This window comes from Balaenoptera ricei, chromosome 11 (genome assembly GCF_028023285.1).
Source record: "Balaenoptera ricei isolate mBalRic1 chromosome 11, mBalRic1.hap2, whole genome shotgun sequence".
Classification (NCBI taxonomy): domain Eukaryota; kingdom Metazoa; phylum Chordata; class Mammalia; order Artiodactyla; family Balaenopteridae; genus Balaenoptera; species Balaenoptera ricei.
Window position 1 is genome coordinate 104,394,527 of NC_082649.1, and position 20,626 is coordinate 104,415,152.

A 20,626-nucleotide genomic window follows, 5' to 3' on the forward strand; every position below is an offset into this window, starting at 1 on the left:
ATGAGACCACTTCTGTGACCTCACCTCCATTCGTGCCAGTTTGGGAAGTCATCCTGTTCCTGGTTCCCATTCACGGGCAGGAAACCAGAGGGCTCTGGGCTGCTCCCGCTGCCTGCTGCCCAGTACCCGCTGGCGCCACGTCTGCGCGCACACAGGCCTCACCTGCCCACCCCCCTCTGCGTCGTTCATTGCTCCTTCTGTCCGAGGACCGGCAGCGATATGCCCTGGGGTTCCGAGGGGCCTCGGAACGTGCTGTCCTTGGTGTAAGCGTGACTCCGCGGTGTGTGGCTCTCAGCGTGTGGGGTTTGGGCCAACTCCATCGTGGGTTCACACGGCAGCCTTTTCCTTGGAGCCTGCTGGGTGCCAGGCCCTTGCTGGGCTCCGGGCGTGGGACGCATCATCTGTGGAAGCCACCCTTCCCGCTGCGTGAGTCAGGGAGCTTCCGGCAGCTTTACTGGCCAGCTCCTCTGATCGGGCATCAGCCTACCTCACCCGTCCGTGCCGGCTTTTGCCAGGGCTTCCTGAGAACGGCTTTGGAGAGTCTCCAGCTGACAGAGGGCTGGTTTGACCTTGTCTCGGCCCCTGGGGGAGAGGGCACAAGGTCCGTTCCGGTCTTCATCACCTGCCAGCGTCCAGGCAGTGTGGCCGTGATGGTGGGCGCTGATGCCCACTTGGAAGGGAGTCCAGGGTCCTTCTGGACAGGGGTTTACACGCAGGCAGCTGGGAACTACCTGCTGTCTCCTTGCCGCTGGTGAGCGCAAGGGGCGGGCTGGGTGCTGCCAGGGGAGCCCAGGCTCATCCGCCGGTGACAGTGGGCCTGGGTGCTTGAGTGGCGAACTGGGGGCTCTGTCCCCCTTCGTGCTGCTCCCACCGCTCTTATCTCTCAGGAAAACCCAAGGGTTCTGGAAGCTTTGAGCAGGAAACTGTGGATGAAGACCAACTGCATATGAGAAAGATATTTTTGTAAGAGGGGCTTGCGCAGGCGCGTGGCCCATAGCACTCGGCCGTTACTGAGCAACCAAAACCGTTACCGCGAGACCCTGAGAGCAGGAAGGTTAGTGCGAGACCCTTAGCTCCGCGGTTAGACGCCACCCTCCGCCACCGGTGGTCCTCGCGGCGGAGAGTGCAGTAAGAGGCGGATCACGGCCTTCTCCCCGGGGCTCGGGCCGGCGGGTGAGCTGGGCGGCCCGGGGGACAGGCCGCGTCCCGCAGGGTCCTCGCCACGGCTGCCCACTGGCCGGGCCCAGGCCTTGAGGTGGCGGTGAACCTCTCCCCGTCCCCACCTGCGGGACCTAGTGGCGGCAGCAGTCTGCACGGGTTGCGGTCCGTGGGACCTGGCACACGCTCCCCCCGCCTCCCGTTTGGGTGGCCTGAGGAGCCTGAGGGCCAGCTGGGTCCTGGGCTCCCGGCTGCCTCGGCGATGACAGCTGGGCAGGCTCTGGGGACCTGGCCCTGAGGGCGCCGCCGGCTGAGATCTGCCTCTTCAGCCAGGCCTGGGCACTGGCCAGAGGACCCAGACGGATGCTCCCAGGCAGGGCACCCAGCCCCCGCAGGGACCCCCTCCTCTTAGCCGGGCCTGGACCTCGGAGGGCGAAAGTCGAGCCTTGGGGCCTTGCCCTTTCTTGTCAGAGAAATAACAGAGAATAACATTTGTTTTGGTGGAGGGTTACAGGAACATCGTTCCCTGCCCAGGTCCTGACCTCAAGGACAAAGGATCTGACACCGAGAAGTTCTCAACAATTAACCACGCCCCTCCCTCACCTTTGGGGGTTTTTAAGGCATGAGCCACCTGTCTCCTTGCACAGCCCTGCAATAAACCTTTCTCTGCTCCACACGCGACATTTTTGTATTGTTTGGATTCACTGTGTGTCGGGCACATGGACTTGCGTTTGGTAACACTTTGGTCATCTGAATAACCAAATATGTAAATACACATTTCTTATAAATGACAGTATCCCTGGGTAACCAGTTCCTGATCAGGAATCACACACCTGCAAACCCGTGTCCCCTTCCATCACCAGCCCTGTCACCTCTGCCCAGACTTTGAACACGGCAGAATGTGGTTTGCTGGCCGCTCAGGTTGCGTCAGGAGCTCGGCCTGGCAGGAAGAGGGTGGAGTTGGCATATCTGGGTTCAAAATGCACCTGGCACTGGCCGGTCATGTGACTGTGGCACTTAGCCTCCGGGACCCTCAGTCCCTCATGTGCTCAGCGGGGACCGTGCCGGACCTGCCAGGTTGCTGTGGAAATCACAGATTACCTGCGTCAGGGCCCAGCCCAGGGCTTGGCACACAGTCAGGACCGAATAAGGAACGTGTTTCATCGTCATCATTGGTGGCACCCGAGGCTTGACGGGACGTGGCCTGTGGCTGTGACACATGAGACACCTGAGCGTGACGCTGAGACACGCTCCGTGGCCTGTGGCGTTGTGTGGCTACAGCGAGAGCCGTGGACATGGTGTTCTGGACAACCACCAGCTGCCGGCGTCCCAGAGACACGGTCCTGCACCGGCCTGTCCATCAGCTTGAAAGGCAACCGGGATGACGTCTTCTCCGACGCAGCAGACAGGGGGACGGGGCACAGCGTGGTCTCCTGAGGTCAGCCAGGCTGGCTCAGTGGGAGAAGCCGCCCCCGGCTTCCGTGCTGACGGGGCCGTGCAGCCAGTCTTCAAGATGACTGGAAAGGCAACTTGCTGAAAGAAAAGTCATCTGACTTTGGGTTAAGCGTGTTTTTATTTCTCAGGCTGTCTGGCAGTGAAATCCAATTTGGGATGTTCAGGGATTAGAGTCCCAAATGTGCTTACTCGCAGCCCTTTGCTTGTTCAGACCCAGGAAGCCCACCAGCCTCTTTCGCCCTGAGCTGTTTAATCCCAAAGTCCCTTTCCCTCGGCTTACAGAGCAGAAGTCGTCGCTGTTGATGGATTCCGCGTGTTTCTCGGTCTACATGAAAGTTCAAGTGCGCGTGATACGATCTTATTGTCTGGTTTCTTGACATTCAGCCTTGTCTCCTTTGTAAAGCAGTGTAATTGATTTCTGGGCACTTGAAAATAGAGCTGGGAGAGGGGAGACACGCTGCAAATACCAAGCAGGGGCAGCGGCAAGGCCGGCGCAGCGCCCACACGCATTCGTTCGTTCACTGGTCTGGTTGCTGTCTTGCAGAGCCTGGACACGGAGTTCTGGAACCGTTGCTCCCCCTGCAACTCTGGGGTTGCTCCCCAACTCCTGTAAAAACGATTACCTTTGAAGTGACGGGCATGAGGGGGGTGGGAGAGGAGCCCTAAAGCTTCTAGAGGTGGCCCTGGGGCTGGGTGGGGGACAGCTTGCTGAGGCTGGAGAAGGGATCCTGGGCAGCGGGGCTCAGGGGCCCCACGTCTAACATCCTCGCGTGGGTCCCCGGCAGCGGAGGGTCTGCGTTCTAAGCGTGTGTTCTCTCTCGTTGCAGGTTGGAAGGAGAGAGCTCCCGCAGCATCAGGTACGTGTGTCATCAGCCTCCGTCTGTGCCTCTGTCCTGGGAGTGGGCGGCGGCGGTGAAACCATGTGCTTCGCTTTCTCTCTGACGGGGTCTGGCCAGATCAGAGCCCTGCCCGCCACCTGGGCACCTCGGCCGTGCTGTGCTGGCTTGGGGTCCTGGAGCGAGAGCGCCAGTTTACTGCGTGGGCTTTCCTGGTCCTTGAGTGACCTTCACAGAGGTCACCCCGCCTGGTGGTGGTTCCTTCCCGTCGGGGCTGATGGTGACCCGGTTTGCCTGGGCTGTGACCCACGCAGGACCAGAATCGTCTCAGCTCAGACAGCCCCTGAGGCCAGGCTGGGCAGGTGGGGCAAGTCTTTGGGGAGTTTGGTGGAGGGACGGGCTCGCAGCCTGGACCGCAGTGTTTCTCCAGGGTGCGTGGAGCAGACTGATGGTACTTTCTCGGGGCCTGCGGCGGAGACCCCTCCGCCTCCCCACCCCTACCAGCTGGGGGCTCTGACTGGACCAAGCGGAAGGTGTTAGTGCCTCAGCCCAGGGGCTGGTGCAGCAGGTCTCAAGGCTTGAGCTGGGGCCAAGAAAGCCATGGGGGATGGGAGACAGTGGGTGGTGGGGAGAGTGGGGGCAGGAAGGAGAGGCAAGGAGGCAATTAAAGAGCCACAGGGGCCCCGGGGCCCACTGGCTGCAGACCGGAGGGTAGGTGCCTCCCCGTGACCCCCTGGGGAGAGGGGATGCTCATCCGGGTCTGGCGCTGGCAGTGTCGGGCAGGGTGGGGTCCTCTGGGCAGCCTGCGGAGCCAGAGGCAGAGGTGCAGGTGGCTGCATCCCGGGGAGGCTCCCTGGGGTCAGTACCCCATGCACTCGGCTGTGGCTTAGCCCAGGGGTCACGGGCGGGGCCAGTGGGGGGGCTGGGGCTGGTGGCCCCGAGTCATGCAGGGTCCCAGCCGGAAGCAGAGGCACACTCGAGGGGACCGAGCAGAGTGTCACAAGGATGAGGGCCTGAAGGGGCTGGGGGAGACGCTCTGAGGGACAGAGGGTGTCCAGGAGATGCAGGAGGAGGCCCGGCCGGGCATTCAGGGACATCCCAGTACTGCAGCTGTGAGAGCGGGGTGTGCTGGCGGCTGCCGGCGGGGACGAGGCCCGGGGTGCCGCCCATGAACAGAGCCAGGTGCAGGAGAGCGTGGGCCTCACGTCACATCCTGGGGCAAGGGCAGGGGACACAGGCAGCTGTAGAATGTTCTCTCGGGAGGTGGGGGGCAGGGCAGGCGGGGACGGGGTGGCCGCGAGCCTCGTCTGAGTCCCTGTGCTGTCGCTGGGCTGTGAACTGTACCCGTGTATGACCTCTTATTAAAAGTCACGAGCCGTCCGAGGGGAGGGTGGGTTGCTGAGCAGTGAGCGTCCCGGCACTGGGGGTGTGCAATGACGCTGGAAGGGGATTGGCTCGCGGATGGGGGGGTGAGGTTCCGCCCCCCCCGCCCCCCCCCCCCGTTGGGATCTGGGAGCCCCCCTCTCTGACTGACACACTCACCCAGAAGGTGCCACGGCTGAGATGGGGCCCTGCACTGAGGTCTCCTGAGACCTGTGGGTCCAGCCGGCCTCCCCATGAGTAGCGGTGGGAGGTGTGTGCAGGGTGAGCGAACCTCGAGGTGGCCGGCGAATGGCCCTGAAGAGCCTGGGCGCCCAGCCAGCCCCCCACCTCCAGCCTCAGCATCTCGTGGTGGTGGTGGAGGGCTGTTGGGAAGGTGGTTCTTTGAAGGCGCTGACGCTGGAACCGGGCCCAGGGAGGAGGGTTCTCCCCTCGGGGGAGGGGGGAGGACGCGTGCAGGGACCCGGAGCTGCATCGCTTGGCTGCCTGGTGGGAACAGGAATGGCCTCGGGACGCGGGCGGCGGAGTGCAGCGTGAACATATGCTCCCAGCTCCAGCCAGACGGTTCTCGGCAGGACGCCCTGGCGCAGAGGAGCCAGGCAAGGAAGAAAACTGATGGGAGCGCGGGCAGAGAGGGCTGCGTTTCAGCTCTTCTAGGGCTGAGGACCCCACCCCGATGGCTCCGGCCCACTTGGCTGTGTGCACTCCTGGGTCGTGGGTGGAAACTGTCAGGACTTGAAGGTGCCGTGTTCAGGTCTGGACTGCGTCTCCATCCTGCGTTTCAGCCCCGGGGCCGTGGACGCCGGCATCAGGCCTTGGCCACGTGTCACACCCTTTGCTCGCCGGTGTGGCCACAGCACACACACACGCACGCACGCACGCACGTACACACAGCCCTCCCTTTGCTCAGGACCAGGAGCTGCCAGACTGCTCAGGTCTGACCCCTGATGGGTCCCAGTCCTCTCCCCATGCTCAGGTCACTGCCTCCCAGCACAGCTGCAGAATTGGGTTTCCAGGGAAGAGCGTCGTGGGGTCTCTTCTGTCAGTGAGCCCAGACCCCGCCGGGTGGCCTCTCCGTAGCCCCTCGGCCCTCAGGGCCGCCAGAGGGAGTGCTCTGAAACAGGGACCCTCTGCGTCTCCTCCACGATCCCCTTTGCCCCTCGGCCGGCACCTCCCACCTGTGCAGCCTGGTTTTCCACTACGTCCCCCTCGACCTCCTGCTTGCTCCCACCCAGCGGTGCTCCTCGCCTTCTAAACGCATCTCACTGCCTGCCTTCCGGCTTGTGCGTGTGACTTGTGCTGTTTCCTCCGCCTCCTCCACGGGGCAGACCTGTGCCTTTCTCAGAATTCCCCCAAGCTGCTGCCTCCCTGACACTTTGAGGGAGGCAGCGGCTTGGGGGGATTGAGGGGGGCATGGCTGAAGTGCTGTCCTCCCCTCCACCCCTTGATGCTGAAAACCTGGCCTCTGTGCACCGGTGCCGAATCGAATCTCAGAGACAGTTTGGGGTGAAGTAGAAAAGAAGAGCTTTATTGCTTTGCCAGGCGAACGGGGGGACACAGCGGACTCCTGCCCTTGAAAACTGTGTTGTCCCCACCCAGGAGGATTTGCTGAGGAGTTTTATAGCAATGGTTCAAGGGTGGGATGTGTGCGGGACCTGCAGTCCTTTAACCTGGTCTCTGTGGTCTCTTGATGAGCTTCTCTGGTTCCTTTAATCTGGCCTCAGGTGGTCTTCTCTGGAATGAAGAATGCTGACATCTTCCATTTGTAGGGGTTTTAGTTCTGTAAAGAGCTCAAAGATATTGTTTTGTGTACCCTTGAGGGGGAACCAGGACCCTGTCCTAAGGCTGCACTGTTGTTTCTTGGCTTCTCCTCCCTTGTCTCTGAATCCCCTCCCTTCCCTGATTGGCAACTGTTTGAACTGCCCTTTGGAACTCAGGGAAGGTCATAGAGGCTGAACAGAGAGGCTCCTTGCCCAGGAGGAGCCCCACAGGGTCCTGCTTGGTTTCACCCTTGCCTTCTGTAGCTGCTGTGCTTGCTTTTGATACGCAAGTTCATGCTGCTTTTGTGTCCTAGTGAGGTGAGCCCCTGTCTTACTTCCCCGGGCAGCGTAATGGACCCCGGATGTGGCCCTGGGTCGTTTCCAGGTAGGGCCAGCACCTGCCAGGCACACAGCAGGCCGCAAGGGCCTTAGTGGAATGAATTTACCTCGGTATCACTAGGTATCCCTGGAGCCCCAGCATGATATCTTGCATATAGAACATGGACAAGCTAATGTTTGTTTTATTGGATTCAGGACCCATAAATATTTTCAGGCCATGAACTTGCAGGGAAAAAGAAAAGTGGACCATTCACCTTGGTCAGTGGAGAATCCTTCACATCCCTACGTCCACAACAAACCCTCACTAAAAATAGTGGGCAGAAGGGGCCACCTTTGACGTCTGGGTTTCGTTAGGCTGGCAAAGTGAGGTATTGATGGACGCCCTGAGCTGATTCTTTGCTGAATGTTAAGGAACTGAACCCTGAGAGATGACCCCCTGTTGCTCACACCCTCCCCAGGGCCCCTTCATGGGGAGGTTATTTCCCTTTAGGCTCCAGTGACCTGAGGCACTGTCTTTCTGCTTGGCTGTCTCAGCCTCCCCGGGCAGTAGGAAACTGCTTTTCCAGGAGAAGGCTGTTTGAGAATTCGCGTGCACTTCTTTTCCCCGAGGCGAAACATTTGCAAGATCAGATGTATTCATTCTCCACAAATGAAATGACTCATTTTTGACCATTTTGCAGACGTAGGACTTTGCTCCTTGTGCCCGGGGAGCACGTGTCTGCTTTTCACTCCATTCCAGGGGAAGCTCACGAGGCCCAGACTTTGAATCTTTTCATGATTTATTTAGTCGGAAAGAGGAGAGGTTTGCAGAGTTTGGAGTTTGAAAAGAATGAAGAGCTACGTGGAGGGCCCAGAAGGAGTGCTGATACTGTATTTGAGATGCAAGGACTTTCTGCAGGGTAAAGAGTTATTTTCTCTCTCCCTGGCTCTCATCAACCCCTTGAAATGAACTCATATTCACTGGTAGGAATTAAGTATCATTTAACGAGTGTTCACCGTGGGTCGGGGCCTCACCTCATCTGTGCCAGCCCCGCCCCTGCATGTGAATTATTAGCCTCATTTTTTCAGCTCTGGGAAATTGAGGCTGAGAAATACTAACCAGCTTCCCTGGGATCCAGGACATGGAACACCAAACCTTTCCAAGTCAGAATTCCTGGCGTCCTTGTTGAAAATACAGATTTCCAGGCCCGTCCTTCTCGTGTTTGAATGCAGCTGGGGATGTTTGCTGTGCCGGGTGACCAGAGCTGAACGCTCGCCTGCAGGATGGATTGGGAGCTGTTTCCAAATCAGAGAGAAGGGCTGGGGGCCTCGTCCCGCAGTGTGTCCGGTGTCCAGAGAGCCCGGACGAGGGGCTGAGCGGTGGCCTAGGAGGTGAGCAAAATCCTTCTTAGCACCGTGGAATGGAAGGAGCAGAGGCAGTGGATTTAGACGAATCCAAATCCTTTCTCCTCGTCTTACCCTCATGTCACCAGGGATCAGATGCTGAACTCTCCAGGCCTCAAATTTCAGTCATTCAGCAGTCTTTATGAAACACCTACTGGGGGCTTCCCTGCTGGCGCAGTGGTTGGGAGTCCTGCCAACACAGGGGACACGGGTTCGAGCCCTGGTCTGGGAAGATCCCACATGCCGCGGAGCAACTAGGCCCATGCGCCACAACTACTGAGCCTGCACTCTAGAGCCTGTGAGCCACAATTACTGAGCCCGCGTGCCCCAAGTCCTGAAGCTCGCGTGCCTAGAGCCTGTGCTCCGCAACAAGGAGAGGTACCTCAATGAGAAGCCTGCGCACCGCAACGAAGAGTAGCCCCCGCTCGCCGCAACTAGAGAAAGCCCGCGCTCAGCAACAAAGACCCGACACGGCCAAAAATAAAATAAATAAGTAAATAAAATAAATAAATGTGTTTAAAAAAAAAATAAACACCTTCTGTATGCTAACCACTAAGGGCATGAAGACCAGTGAGATACAGCGAATGAAATGGGAGCAAAGATCTCAGCCCACAGCCAGTGGGCCTGTCAGACAAGGCTGTTGGCGGGACAGTGTGTGACAGGAAGTACCATTCAGTTCACTTCTACCTTCTTCTCTCCTTTCTCCTCGCTCCACCAGTCTCTGGAGACTCACCTCCTTGGAATCCGGAGGGAGGATTGGAGGCAAGCTCATGTTTGCTGGAGCAGGAAGTGCTTGCCCTAGCTTGGGGAACATCCACGTGGCTGTCTTCCATCCTCCCTTCCCTCCCCCCCGAGATTTCTTATCTCTCAGGGCCTGTTTCTTAATTTGCATCTCCTTGGCTCTGTGCTGCGTCCTGAGCCGTTTCCTCAGGATGGCCTTTCAGTTCACTAATACTCCCTTCAGCTGTGTCTATCTGCTGTGGGGCCCATCCCTGGGGGGCTGAGGCTCTTGAATGGGGTCCATATGTGTTCAGCCTGATTCTGGAGGCACCATTGCTCCTCTCTTTACAACAGGAAATAGAAAGATCTTACAGGAACCAGATTCAGGTCACTGGGCGAAGAACCCATCTGGCTGGATATTTTATTTTGTTTTTATTTTTATTTGTTTTGGGGCCGCCCCACACAGCTTGTGGGATCTTAGTTCCCCGATCAGGGATTGAACCCGAGCCTCGGCAGTGAGAGCGTGGAGTCCTAACCACTGGACCGCCAGGGAATTCCCTCTGGCTGGTTGTTTTAGAAAAATCCTCTGGTGACCGTCTAGAAGATGGGCCAGAGATATTTGGGGGGTATCACGGCAATGCCAGCCTCATAGAGTGAGTTGGAAATGTTCTTTCTCCTGAATTTTTTTAGATGAGTTTGAGAAGGCTTGGAGTAAGTTCTTCTGAAAATATTTCGTAGAATTCACCAGTGAAGCCATCAATCAGGTCCGCAGCTTCTTTTTGTCCAGAGTTTTTGATTACTGATCTAGTCACCTTACTAGTTGTGAGTCTATTCAGATTTTCTGTTTCTTTGTGACTCAGTCTTGGTAGGATTTGTATTTCTAGGAATTTGTCGTGTTATCCAGGTTAGGGTACAGTTAGTTGTTCATAATCCTTTTTATTTCAACACAGTCAGTGATACTGTCTCTGCGTTCACTTCTATTTTAATAATTTGTCTCCCTTTTTTTCTTAGTGAGTCTAGCTAACAGTCTGCCAACCTTGCTAATCTTTCCAAAGCACCAACTTTGGGTTTTGTTGATTTTCTCTATTGCTTTCCTATTCTCTATTTTATCTCTGCCCTAATCTTCATTGTCAGCTTCCTTCTGCTAGCTTTGGGTTTAACTTGTTCTTCTTTTCTTAGTTCCCCAAGTTGTATAAAGTTAGGGTATTGATTTGTGATCTTGTTTTTTAGTGTAAGCATTTATAACTATAAATTACCCTCTTAGCACTGCTAAGTTTGGTATGTCCTGTTTCATTTGCCTTCATCTCTAAGTATTTTCTTATTTCCCTTGTGATTTATTCTTTGGTACAAGGTTCTTTTGAGTGTGTTGTGTAATTTCCACAAATTTGTGAATTTCCCACTTTTCCTCTGTTACTGATTTCTAACTTCATCCCATTGTGGTTGGAGAAGATACCTTGTATGATATCTATCTTTGAAAATCTACTAAGACATAAATTGTACTCTAACACGTGGTCTGTCCTGGAGAAGGCCCCACGTGCACTTGTGTGTTGTGTTGGTGGGTAGGGTCGCATGTGTCTTAGATCTGGTTGGTTCATTGTGTTGTTCAAGTCCTCTACTTCCTCACTTATCTTCTGTCTGGTTGTCTATCCATCCCTGAGAGTGGGGTATTGAAGGCTCCAACTCTTATGTAGAACCGACTATTTCTCCCTCAGTTATGCCCATTTTCGCTTCATATATCTTGATGATCCGTCATTAGGGGTGAAAATGTTTACAGTTTTATCTTCTAGCTGTACTGAATATACAGTGTCTTCTTTGTCTCTTATAACCTTTTCTGATTTAAAGTCCATTTGTCTGATGTTAGTACAACCACCCTGCTCTCCTGTGGTTACTGGTTGCATGGACTATCTTTTTTTCTGTCGTTTCATGTTTTTTGTGTCTTTGGAACTAGAATGAGTTGGATCATACTTTTTTTTTATTGTAATTGTTTTCAATTTTTAATAGAGCTTTCTAATGATTATTGATCATATTTTTATATCTATTGTCTAATTTTTTATCTCATGAAATTTTTTTTTTACGTCTTTATTGGATTATAATTGCTTTACATTGCTGTGTTAGTTGCTGCTGTATAACAAAGTGAATCAGCTATACGTATACATATATCCCCATATCCCCTCCCTCTTGCATCTCCCTTCCACCCGCCCTATCCCACCCCTCTAGGTGGTCACAGAGCACCGAGCTGATCTCCCTGTGCTATGTGGCTGCTTCCCACTAGCTATCTATTTTACATTTGGTAGTATATATATGTCCATGACACTCTCTCACTTCGTCCCAGCTTACCCTTCCCCCTCCCCGTATCCTCAAGTCCATTCTCTACATCTGCATCTTTATTCCTGTCCTGCCCCTAGGTTCTTCAGAACCTTTTTCTTTTTTTTTTAGATTCCATATATATGTATTAACATACGGTATTTTTCTCTTTCTGACTTACTTCACTCTGTATGACAGACTCTGTGTCCATCCACCTCACTACAAATAACTGAATTTCATTTCTTTTTATGGCGGTGTCATATTCCATTGTACATATGTGCCACATCTTCTTTATCCATTCCTCTGTCGATAGACACTTAGGTTGCTTCCATGTCCTGGCTATTGTAAATAGTGCTGCAATGAACATTGGGTGCATGACTCTTTTTTTTTTTTTTTTTTTTTTTTTTTTAAATTTTATTTTTTTTTTATGGCTGTGTTGGATCTTCATTTCTGTGCGAGGGCTTTTCCCTAGTTGCGGCAAGTGGGGGCCACTCTTCATCGCGGTGCGCGGGCCTCTTACTATCGCGGCCTCTCTTGTTGCGGAGCACAGGCTCCAGACGCGCAGGCTCAGTAATTGTGGCTCACGGGCGTAGTCGCTCCGCGGCATGTGGGATCTTCCCAGACCAGGGCTCGAACCCGTGTCCGCCGCATCGGCAGGCAGATTCCCAACCACTGCGCCACCAGGGAAGCCCATGACTCTTTTTTGAGTTATGGTTTTCTCAGGGTATATGCCCAGTAGTGGGATTGTTGGGTCATATGGTAGTTCTATTTTTAGTTTTTTAAGGAACCTCCATACTGTTCTCCATAGTAGCTGTATCAATTTACATTCCCATCAACAGTGCAAGAGGGTTCCCTTTTCTCCACACCCTCTTCAGCATTTATTGTTTGTAGATTTTTGGATGATGGCCATTCTGACCGGTGTGAGGTGATACCTCATTGTAGTCTTGATTTGCATTTCTCTAATGATTAGTGGTGTTGAACATCCTTTCATGTGGTTGTTGGCAATCTGTATATCTTCTTTGGAGAAACGTCTATTTAGGTCTTCCACCCATTTTTGGATTGGGTTGTTTGTTTTTTTGATATTGAGCTGCATGAGCTGCTTGTATTTTTTTGAGATTAATCCTTTGTCAATTGCTTCATTTGCAAATATTTTCTCCCATTCTGAGGGTTGTCTTTTCATCTTGTTTATGGTTTCCTTTGCTGTGCAAAAGCTTTTAAGTTTCATTAGGTCCCATTTGTTTATTTTTGTTTTTATTTCCATTTCTCTAGGAGGTGGGTCAAAAAGGATCTTGCTGTGATTTATGTCCTAGAGTGTTCTGCCTATGTTTTCCTCTAAGAGTTTTATAGTGTCTGGCCTTACATTTAGGTCTTTAATCCATTTTGAGTTCATTTTTGTGTATGGTGTTAGAGAGTGTTCTAATTTCATTCTTTTACATGTAGCTGTCCAGTTTTCCCAGCACCACTTATTGAAGAGGCTGTCTTTTCTCCATTGTATATTCTTGCCTCCTTTATCAAAGATAAGGTGACCATATGTACGTGGGTTTATCTCTGGGCTTTCTGTACTGTTCCATTGATCTATATTTCTGTTTTTGTGCCAGCACCATACTGTCTTGATTACTGTAGCTTTGTAGTATAATCTGAAGTCAGGGAGCATGATTCCTCCAGCTCCCTTCTTCTTTCTCAAGATTGCTTTGGCTATTCGGGGTCTTTTATGTTTCCATACAAATTGTGAAATTGTTTCTTCTAGTTCTGTGAAAAATGCCATTGGTAGTTTGATAGGGATTGCATTGAATCTGTAGATTGCTTTGGGTAGTAGAGTCATTTTCACAATGTTGATTCTTCCAATCCAAGAACAGGGTCTATCTCTCCATCTGTTGTTATCATCTTTAATTTCTTTCATCAGTGTCTTATAGTTTCTGCATACAGGTCTTTTGTTTCCTTAGGTAGGTTTATTACTAGGTATTTTATTCTTTTTGTTGCAGTGGTAAATGGGAGTGTTTCCTTAATTTCTCTTTCAGATTTTTCATCATTAGTGTATAGGAATGCAAGAGATTTCTGTGCATTAGTTTTGTATCCTGCTACTTTACCAAATTCATTGATTAGCTCTAGTAGATTTCTGGTAGCATCTTTAGGATTCTCTATGTATAGTATCATGTCATCTGCAAACAGTGACAGTTTTACTTCTTCTTTTCCAAATTGGATTCCTTTTATTTCTTTTTCTTCTCTGATTGCTGTGGCTAAAACTTCCAAAACTATGTTGAATGAAAGTGGTGAGAGTGGGCAACCTTGTCTTGTTCCTGATCTTAGTGGAAACGGTTTCAGTTTTTCACCATTGAGAACGATGTTGGCTGTGGATTTGTCATATATGGCCTTTATTATGTTGAGGTAAGTTCCCTTTATGCCTACTTTCTGGAGAGTTTTTATCATAAATGGGTGTTGAATTTTGTCGAAAGCTTTTTCTGCATCTATTGAGATTATCATATGGTTTTTATACTTCAGTTTGTTAATATGGTGTATCACATTGATTGATTTGCATATACTGAAGAATCCTTGCTTTCCTGGTATAAACCCCACTTGATCATGGTGTAGGATCATACGTTTTTATCCTTTCTGCCAATCAGTGTTTTGTTTGGAGAATTTAATCCATTTACATTTAAAGTAATTACTAATAAGGAAAGACTTATTTCTTTTATTTTGCTGTTTGTTTTCTATACGCTTTATGGCTTTTTTGTCCCTCATTTCCTGCATGGCCATCTTCTTTTGCTCTTAGCGGATTTTTTGTAGTGAACGATTTTAATGTCCTTCTCATTTCCTTTTGTGTATATTCTATGGCTCTTTTCTTTCTGGTTACCATGGGATTACATTTAACATCTGAAAGTTATAACACTCTAATGCCAAGTTATACCAGCTTAACTTCAATAACATACAAAAATTCTGCTCCTATACAGCTCTGACCCTGCCCCCTTTCAGTTACTGATGTCACAGAATTACATCTTCACGCGTTTTGCGTCCAAAAACAGACTAATAATTGGGTTTTTAATTACATTAATCTCTTAAATCAGGTAGAAAATAAAAAATGGAGCTACAAACTGTTACAATAGTACCAGCTTTTCTAATCATCTGTGTATTTACTTTATTTTTTCACAAGGCTTTGAGCTACTGTCCAGTGTCCTTCATTTCAACCTGAAGGACGCCCCTCGTTGCAGGCAGGCCTGGTGCTAAAGAACTCTCTCAGCTTTGGTTTATCTGGGAAGGTCTAAATTTCTCCCTCTTTTTTGAGGGACAGTTTTGCCAGATATAGGATTCTTGGTTGACAGCTTTTTTCCTTCAACACTTTGAATACATCAAGCCCATGCCATCTGGCCTCCAAGGTTTCTGATGAGAAATCTCCCGATCTTACTGGAGAAAATCAGATAAAGCTGTTTTCCTCTCAGCTCTATAGATGTTAACAATGTACCTTCATACCCAGGCCAGGTCTCTACTCGTCTTCCATGCAGTTTCTTCATATGCATTACTTCCTGGAGCCGATAGTTCTTAGAATTGATAGTAAATGAATTCCCATTTAAATTCTATTTTAATTGTTTCCTCTGTGTGGGTTAGTTGGATTGTGAGCTCCACAAGGGGAAGTTCTGGAATCACCCCTCAACATCCCAGGTTTTCAAATACTATGTATTCGACATAATAACAAAAATAATAAAGATACTTACCTTACCGTGTCTTATGCAACAGAACATTTTCCTATAGTGTCGTGATGTCAGTTGAGTTGTAGTATTATTTTGAGACCAGAGTTTAAGAAAACAGAATTTAATATTTCAAGTGTCTATGTTATGAGTTCTTTAGAAGCCAAAAATCATTACAGATTTTCAAGCTAGAAATGAAAAGGCCACTGGATTATCCTACAGTTTTCATTTCGAATAAAGTAAATATCAATCTCTAATAACCCACATAAACAGAAAGCTCTTTGGGTCCTTTTGTTTGTTTGTTTTTGTTTTGTTTTTTTTGGTCGTTTGTTTGTTAAAGAGTAAAGGGGTCTTGAGACCAATTAGTGAGAAAACCACTGTGTTTTATCCCCAGCTGTGACTGGTCTGTTTCTTGCTCTGACCTCATAGGTGCCACTGTGATGTATTCACAAAAAACCTATAGAAGTCCCTGCTGGGCCCAGGTTTTGGGTCTTTATAGCCCAGGAAGCTGCCTTTGGTGACCTGATGGCCTTGGACCCACAGTTGGCTTGTTTCCTTTTTACCCCCATTTTGTTTATTTGTTCTTTTTTCTCTACTCTTTTATTTTTCTTTATTTTCTTTGTTCTTTTTCTCATTTTATCTGAATTTTTTTTGTGTATTTTTAGTACAGTTGGTATCGTTAGAATTGTTGGTATAGTTACTGTAGTTGGTATTTATTAGCACAGTAAGTATAGTTAGTGTTGTTGGTTAATATCGTCAGTTAGTGTAGTTAGCAGGTCACCATGGTGCAGGGCCTCACTGAGGCCTCCCTGCTGACAAGGAGGCTCATATTGACTATTCCAGGCTCCTCAGGACCACTGGCCAAGGTAGCTTTGCCAAGGTGACATTGGTCCAGATGGCCATCAGGGTCATTAAGGAAAATCAGCAGAGCTCCTCCAGCCTCCAGGCACTTTACCATGAAGTCCACAGCATGAAGGTTTTAAATCATCCAACATCATAAAGTTATCCAAGGTGACTGACCGGAGGAGACCTGTTGGACCGTTTACAGGACCACGGCCGCAGGACAGACGGAGGCCCGGGGCACATGGGCAGCTGGTCTCCGCCCTGCAGCACGGCCACCAGGAGGGGATCGAGCCTGGGACCTGAGCCAGGATACCTCCTCTCTGAGGATGAGATGGACACGACAGCTGCAGACTTGGGCCCCAGCATGAGTTCACGGGCAGAGGAGCCTCGTGTCCCCACGCGGCTGTACGGGGAGAAAGTGGGCAGCCTGAGGAGGGCCAGGAGTCAGGGCAGAGGCCAGAGAGCCCCCAAGTCCCCCAGCCAGCCTGGAGGCGAGGACCACCACCTCCAGCCCAGCCCTGCGGCGGGGCCCGGGGCCTCCCCTCCACCCACAGCACCAGCTGCCACACTGGAGCCTGAGAGAAAACCACACGCCCCCAGGGCGGGACCCTCCTGGGCACCTTGACGCTGGGACCCCAGCCTCGCCCTCTGGCAGCCAGAACCGGCAGCGGGTGGCTGGGAGATTCTCGAACTTTATCAGGAAGCATCTATGTTTCAGGCTGCTGGGCAAGAAGCGTCACAGCAGAGTGAGCCCAATGTGACCCCTTTTGGATGGCCGAGGAAGGGCAGACCGCATTTAAATGCAGAGCAAGAGGACACGGAGCCAGGAGCCTGGCGACAGGTGCGGGAGATGGGCCGAGATGGGCCGGGGCTGGACACACACTCCCTCCTGCGAGCGGGGGCAGGGCAGGACGTGCGCGCTGTGTGCACGGATGCCAGTGGACGAGGCGGGTGTTCTCTGCCCGAGATTCAAATCAGGAGGGCATCCAGCGCCTCCTCGGCACCGTATCCAAAACCATGGTGAGCTTCGAGGACGAACTGGAGCCGCCTGGGGCAGGTCTGCCCCTCGGCCCCCGCCTGGGTGTCACTGCAGACACTGGACAGTCTTTCCTGGGGCGCTCCCCTCCCCCGCCCTTCTCTGTCTTTTCTTCCATGCTGGTGGGGAGGGGGACGGTTCTTGTCAGGTACTTGGTTCTTCCTCATCTTGAGCTCGACGCTCCGGAAAGCTGCATCACAGACGCTCTGTTCTGCACCCTCCTGCCCAGAATCGGGGCTGGACTGCGTATGCTCCAGTCTGAGAAGCAGGGAGTGACGTGGTGCTTGGAGTTCATCAGAACAACTAAATGGAATAATGACTTTAAAGAATTATCACGGCAGCCATACATGCGGTGCTGAAGGGAAGAGGCTGGGAGCCGCACTCAGGGCAGAAATGCAGACACTGTGCCTTGCCTTCCTGCACGAACACCACCGAACATTTCCAGAAGGACCGCGGGCAACTTTTGGTCCTGTGCCCTGTGTTCATTATGACCAAGAGGTTCATTATAGGATAACAAAGCCCCGTGAAGCAGCCTGTGTGGGGAGTCGGAGAAGTGGTGGGGGGGGCGTGGTCCCCCGGAGAGGCTTGGGGTCCCTTTCCTGTGCAGCTGGCTTTTCTGACTGTCATGCAAGAGTCAGGCCTTTTCCCCTTTCCCCGTCAGGGAGGGGCCCCGAGGCATGGGTTTAAGTGCAGGAAACGGAGAGCAGGCATTCGGGCAGCAGGAAGCCGGGGTGTCAGGCACACGCAGGACAGAAATGGGGAGCGAGGCTGGGAGTCTGGGGCTGGGCCGGCCCCCCTTGCTTCCAGGACCACCCCCACTGGTGCACCGTGCTCGGCGACCCCAAACTCACGCTCCCCCAGCTCAGGGCCTGGAAGCAGACGGCTTGGATGTCAGAGCTCTCAGCTCCCGAGTCCGTCTCCTCCTCTTCTGTGAGCCTCGGGCCTGGGCTGGGCCGTGGCTGCTGCTGATTTCCCTTATCAGTCCAAGCTCAGTCCCACAGGGAGGGCTTTGGGTGTTTTTCTAAAGAGCAGGGGACCCACGAGCAGGGAGTGGCACCGCTGCCTTCCACTGGACAAGACGCGTCTGGCTGCAGGTGTCCAGGGGGCTCGGGATGGGGGCAGGGCCGAGAGCCTCCGTCAGTAAGGGAGCCCCGCCAGCGATTTGCCAGCAAAACTCATGAAAAGCACCCAGAATCTCATGACTTTTAGCTGGTTCCTGAATTATGAAGTGCTTAGTGCAATTTGATGGACAGTCTTTCATACAACATGACTTCAGGGTTGAGAGTGGTGGGGAGGTGGGAGGGAACACTAGAAGGGGCGGGGCCGAGGGGTCTGGGTGGCTCCCAGTAGCCTTGTCCGCTTCCCAGAGCACCGAACGCTGACTTTCAGCTGGTCACGCGGCCGCCCGGGACTACAGAGGTCCCACCTCCTCTGCAGCGAGGCTGCTTGTGCGACCAAGCTCTCCCTCTAGGACGGGAAGGGAAGCGATTTGCACAAGCTCTAGAGTATGTCCCGGGAGAGAGAAGCAGGCCCTTTCTGCTTCTCCCTCTGTCCTGCCGCTGGAAACATGAGCTCTGAGGTTGGAACTCTGTCCTGCCCGTGGGGTCGAGGCAACTCTTCTGGGACGACAGGGCAGCAGGGACAGGGGCTTCCTGGACCAGCCCTGGACAGTCAGCCTCCAGACCCAGCGCGACGGATGCCAGCTTCCGTTTGCCACTCTGCTGTGAGGCCCTGTGTTACAGCCGCTGAGCCTTTTCCTAAGTAGGACAGCAGTCCTGGAGGGGACATTTCTTGTGGTTCCCTTGGGTCCGGCTGCTCCCAGGACCACAGCTGTCTGACATTTCCAGTCCCCCCTTCCATAGGTGACAGCCAAGCTCAGCTCCAGCCCACTCTCTTCTCTGGCCGCTTCTGTGGAAATCTAACGCAGGAAGACAGAGGCTCCCGACAGAACTAGTCAGGAGCTGATGTCTTCCAGGGGCACCAGCCCCACTCAATCCCAGAGACGTAGGTGGTTTTGAAATATTCTGCACTGACTCTCTCCCTGCTAATATCTGCAGATTCTAATTAGATAACTCAGGGAACAGGCCGTCTCATGCGTGGTGTAACTTGATTATTGCTAGAAAGATGAGTTTGGAACTGACAAGTTCCCTGCTAGGCTGACAAGTATAAAAACTTAATTTGAAAAACCAACCAAATTTCATACACAGTGTGAAAGCAGAGACTGGGACTTGATCAAGCCTTGGCCTGAGCTGTCCGTTTGGGGAGGTGGATATTTAGGGCCTCCTGGGTGTCTGGCTCTGTTTAATTTCTTACATGCCCTCCACTTACGAAGCCTGCGATTTTATGGGGGAAAGGAACTCTAACATAAAAGTATTCAGCTGATTGAGGACATGTTAAAAAGGTATACAATTCATTTGTTAACTTGTTTACTCTAAGTGTCTGCAAAGTATCTTGTCAGGCTGGTTTAAAACAGGATGTATTTATAGAAAATTTGCCTTTAGCACCTGCTGTGTACTTGGTCCCAGGTTGGGGGCTCAGGAGACTGTGAGGAGGAGGGAGCCTGGGTGTCTGTCCACAGGAGACCAACTAACGCCAGATGTGGAGGGCTTCGAGGAGAAGGGGGGAAATACCTCTGATGGCGGAGGGGAGCTGGGGTCTGGGGTAGCTGTGGAGCATCTCCACAATGTGATCTGGTGGGGACGGGGAAGGGTGTGGGTGTGCTGGGTGGAACAGCATGCACAGTGGCTAAGAAGGTGTGGGGGGTTGGGCGGTGTGACCCTGTAGCAGGCCTCCATCCCGCTTTCCTCTGTGATGATGGGGAAGATGATGAGAGCAGCTTAGTGAGCCCTCCTGGGGCCCTGTTTCTAGTTCTTTATTACAGATGAGGCCACTGAGGCACAGAGAGGGCAGTGGCCACCGAAGGCCACACAGCAGGGAACCAGCTTAATCCAGGCCACACGATCAGTGTCTTTTACGACCGACTCTCTGCTGCCAGCAGGGGTGCAGGCCTGGAATGGATGATGAAAGCAGTCTGAGCCCCAGTGCCCCATCGGATGCTGAGTTGCCCTCAGGAAACACCCCTCAGCATCTACTTGCACACCCCCAGGGACGGAGCTCGTTGCTGTTCATGGAAGCTGGCCAGGCCTCCCTGTGATTTGGCCTGGGACAGCCCAGGAGAGGCCTGGAGCAGCCACAGGCCCCTGGAGGCTCCCTGTCCCCAGCTGCGCAGCTCTGGTTCCCCGGCTGTCCCTGGCAGGGAGCCTGATGGAGGTGACAGCCGTGCAGCCAGGAGCGCTGTGGAGATGAGGACACAGTGGGCCCAGTGCAGGGACACGCACATGTTCAGATCTTCGCTCAACAAACACTGATTCAGGCCTTGCAGTGTGGCCGGCCTGGACCTGGGCCTGGGTGTCCAGCAGTGAATACAGCACAGCTCCTTGAGCTGCCTGCCTCCTGGGAAAACAGTGCTCAGAGAAGCGGGCCCCCAGTGCCCCCACCCTGCTCCCCACGAATAATCACTCTGAGCTGAGCCTGCAGCCGTGGGTCCCAGCGGAGGGTAAAGGAGGCAAGGGACACCCACCATGGGCACTGACCACGAGCCTGGATGCTGGAGCTGGACGGCCTGGGCTCTGTGACCTGGGCGGTCACCTCACCTCTCTGTGCCTCAGTTTCCCACCTGCAGAAAGGGGTGATGACGTTGGCACCTCGCCCACAGATTTCCATGAGGATTAG

At 52.5% G+C, this 20,626-nt stretch overlaps 1 protein-coding gene across 2 annotated transcripts in view; it reads left to right on the top strand.

Moving 5' to 3' along the window:
* The window catches only part of IQSEC1 (IQ motif and Sec7 domain ArfGEF 1), a 334,212-nt gene that overhangs the window by 95,716 nt on the left and 217,870 nt on the right, over positions 1-20,626 (top strand). For both annotated transcript variants that reach the window (XM_059940474.1, XM_059940480.1), the window contains exon 2: positions 3,441-3,470. In XM_059940474.1, the coding sequence (XP_059796457.1) occupies positions 3,441-3,470 (30 nt within the window). The remainder of the gene's footprint in view (positions 1-3,440; positions 3,471-20,626) is intronic.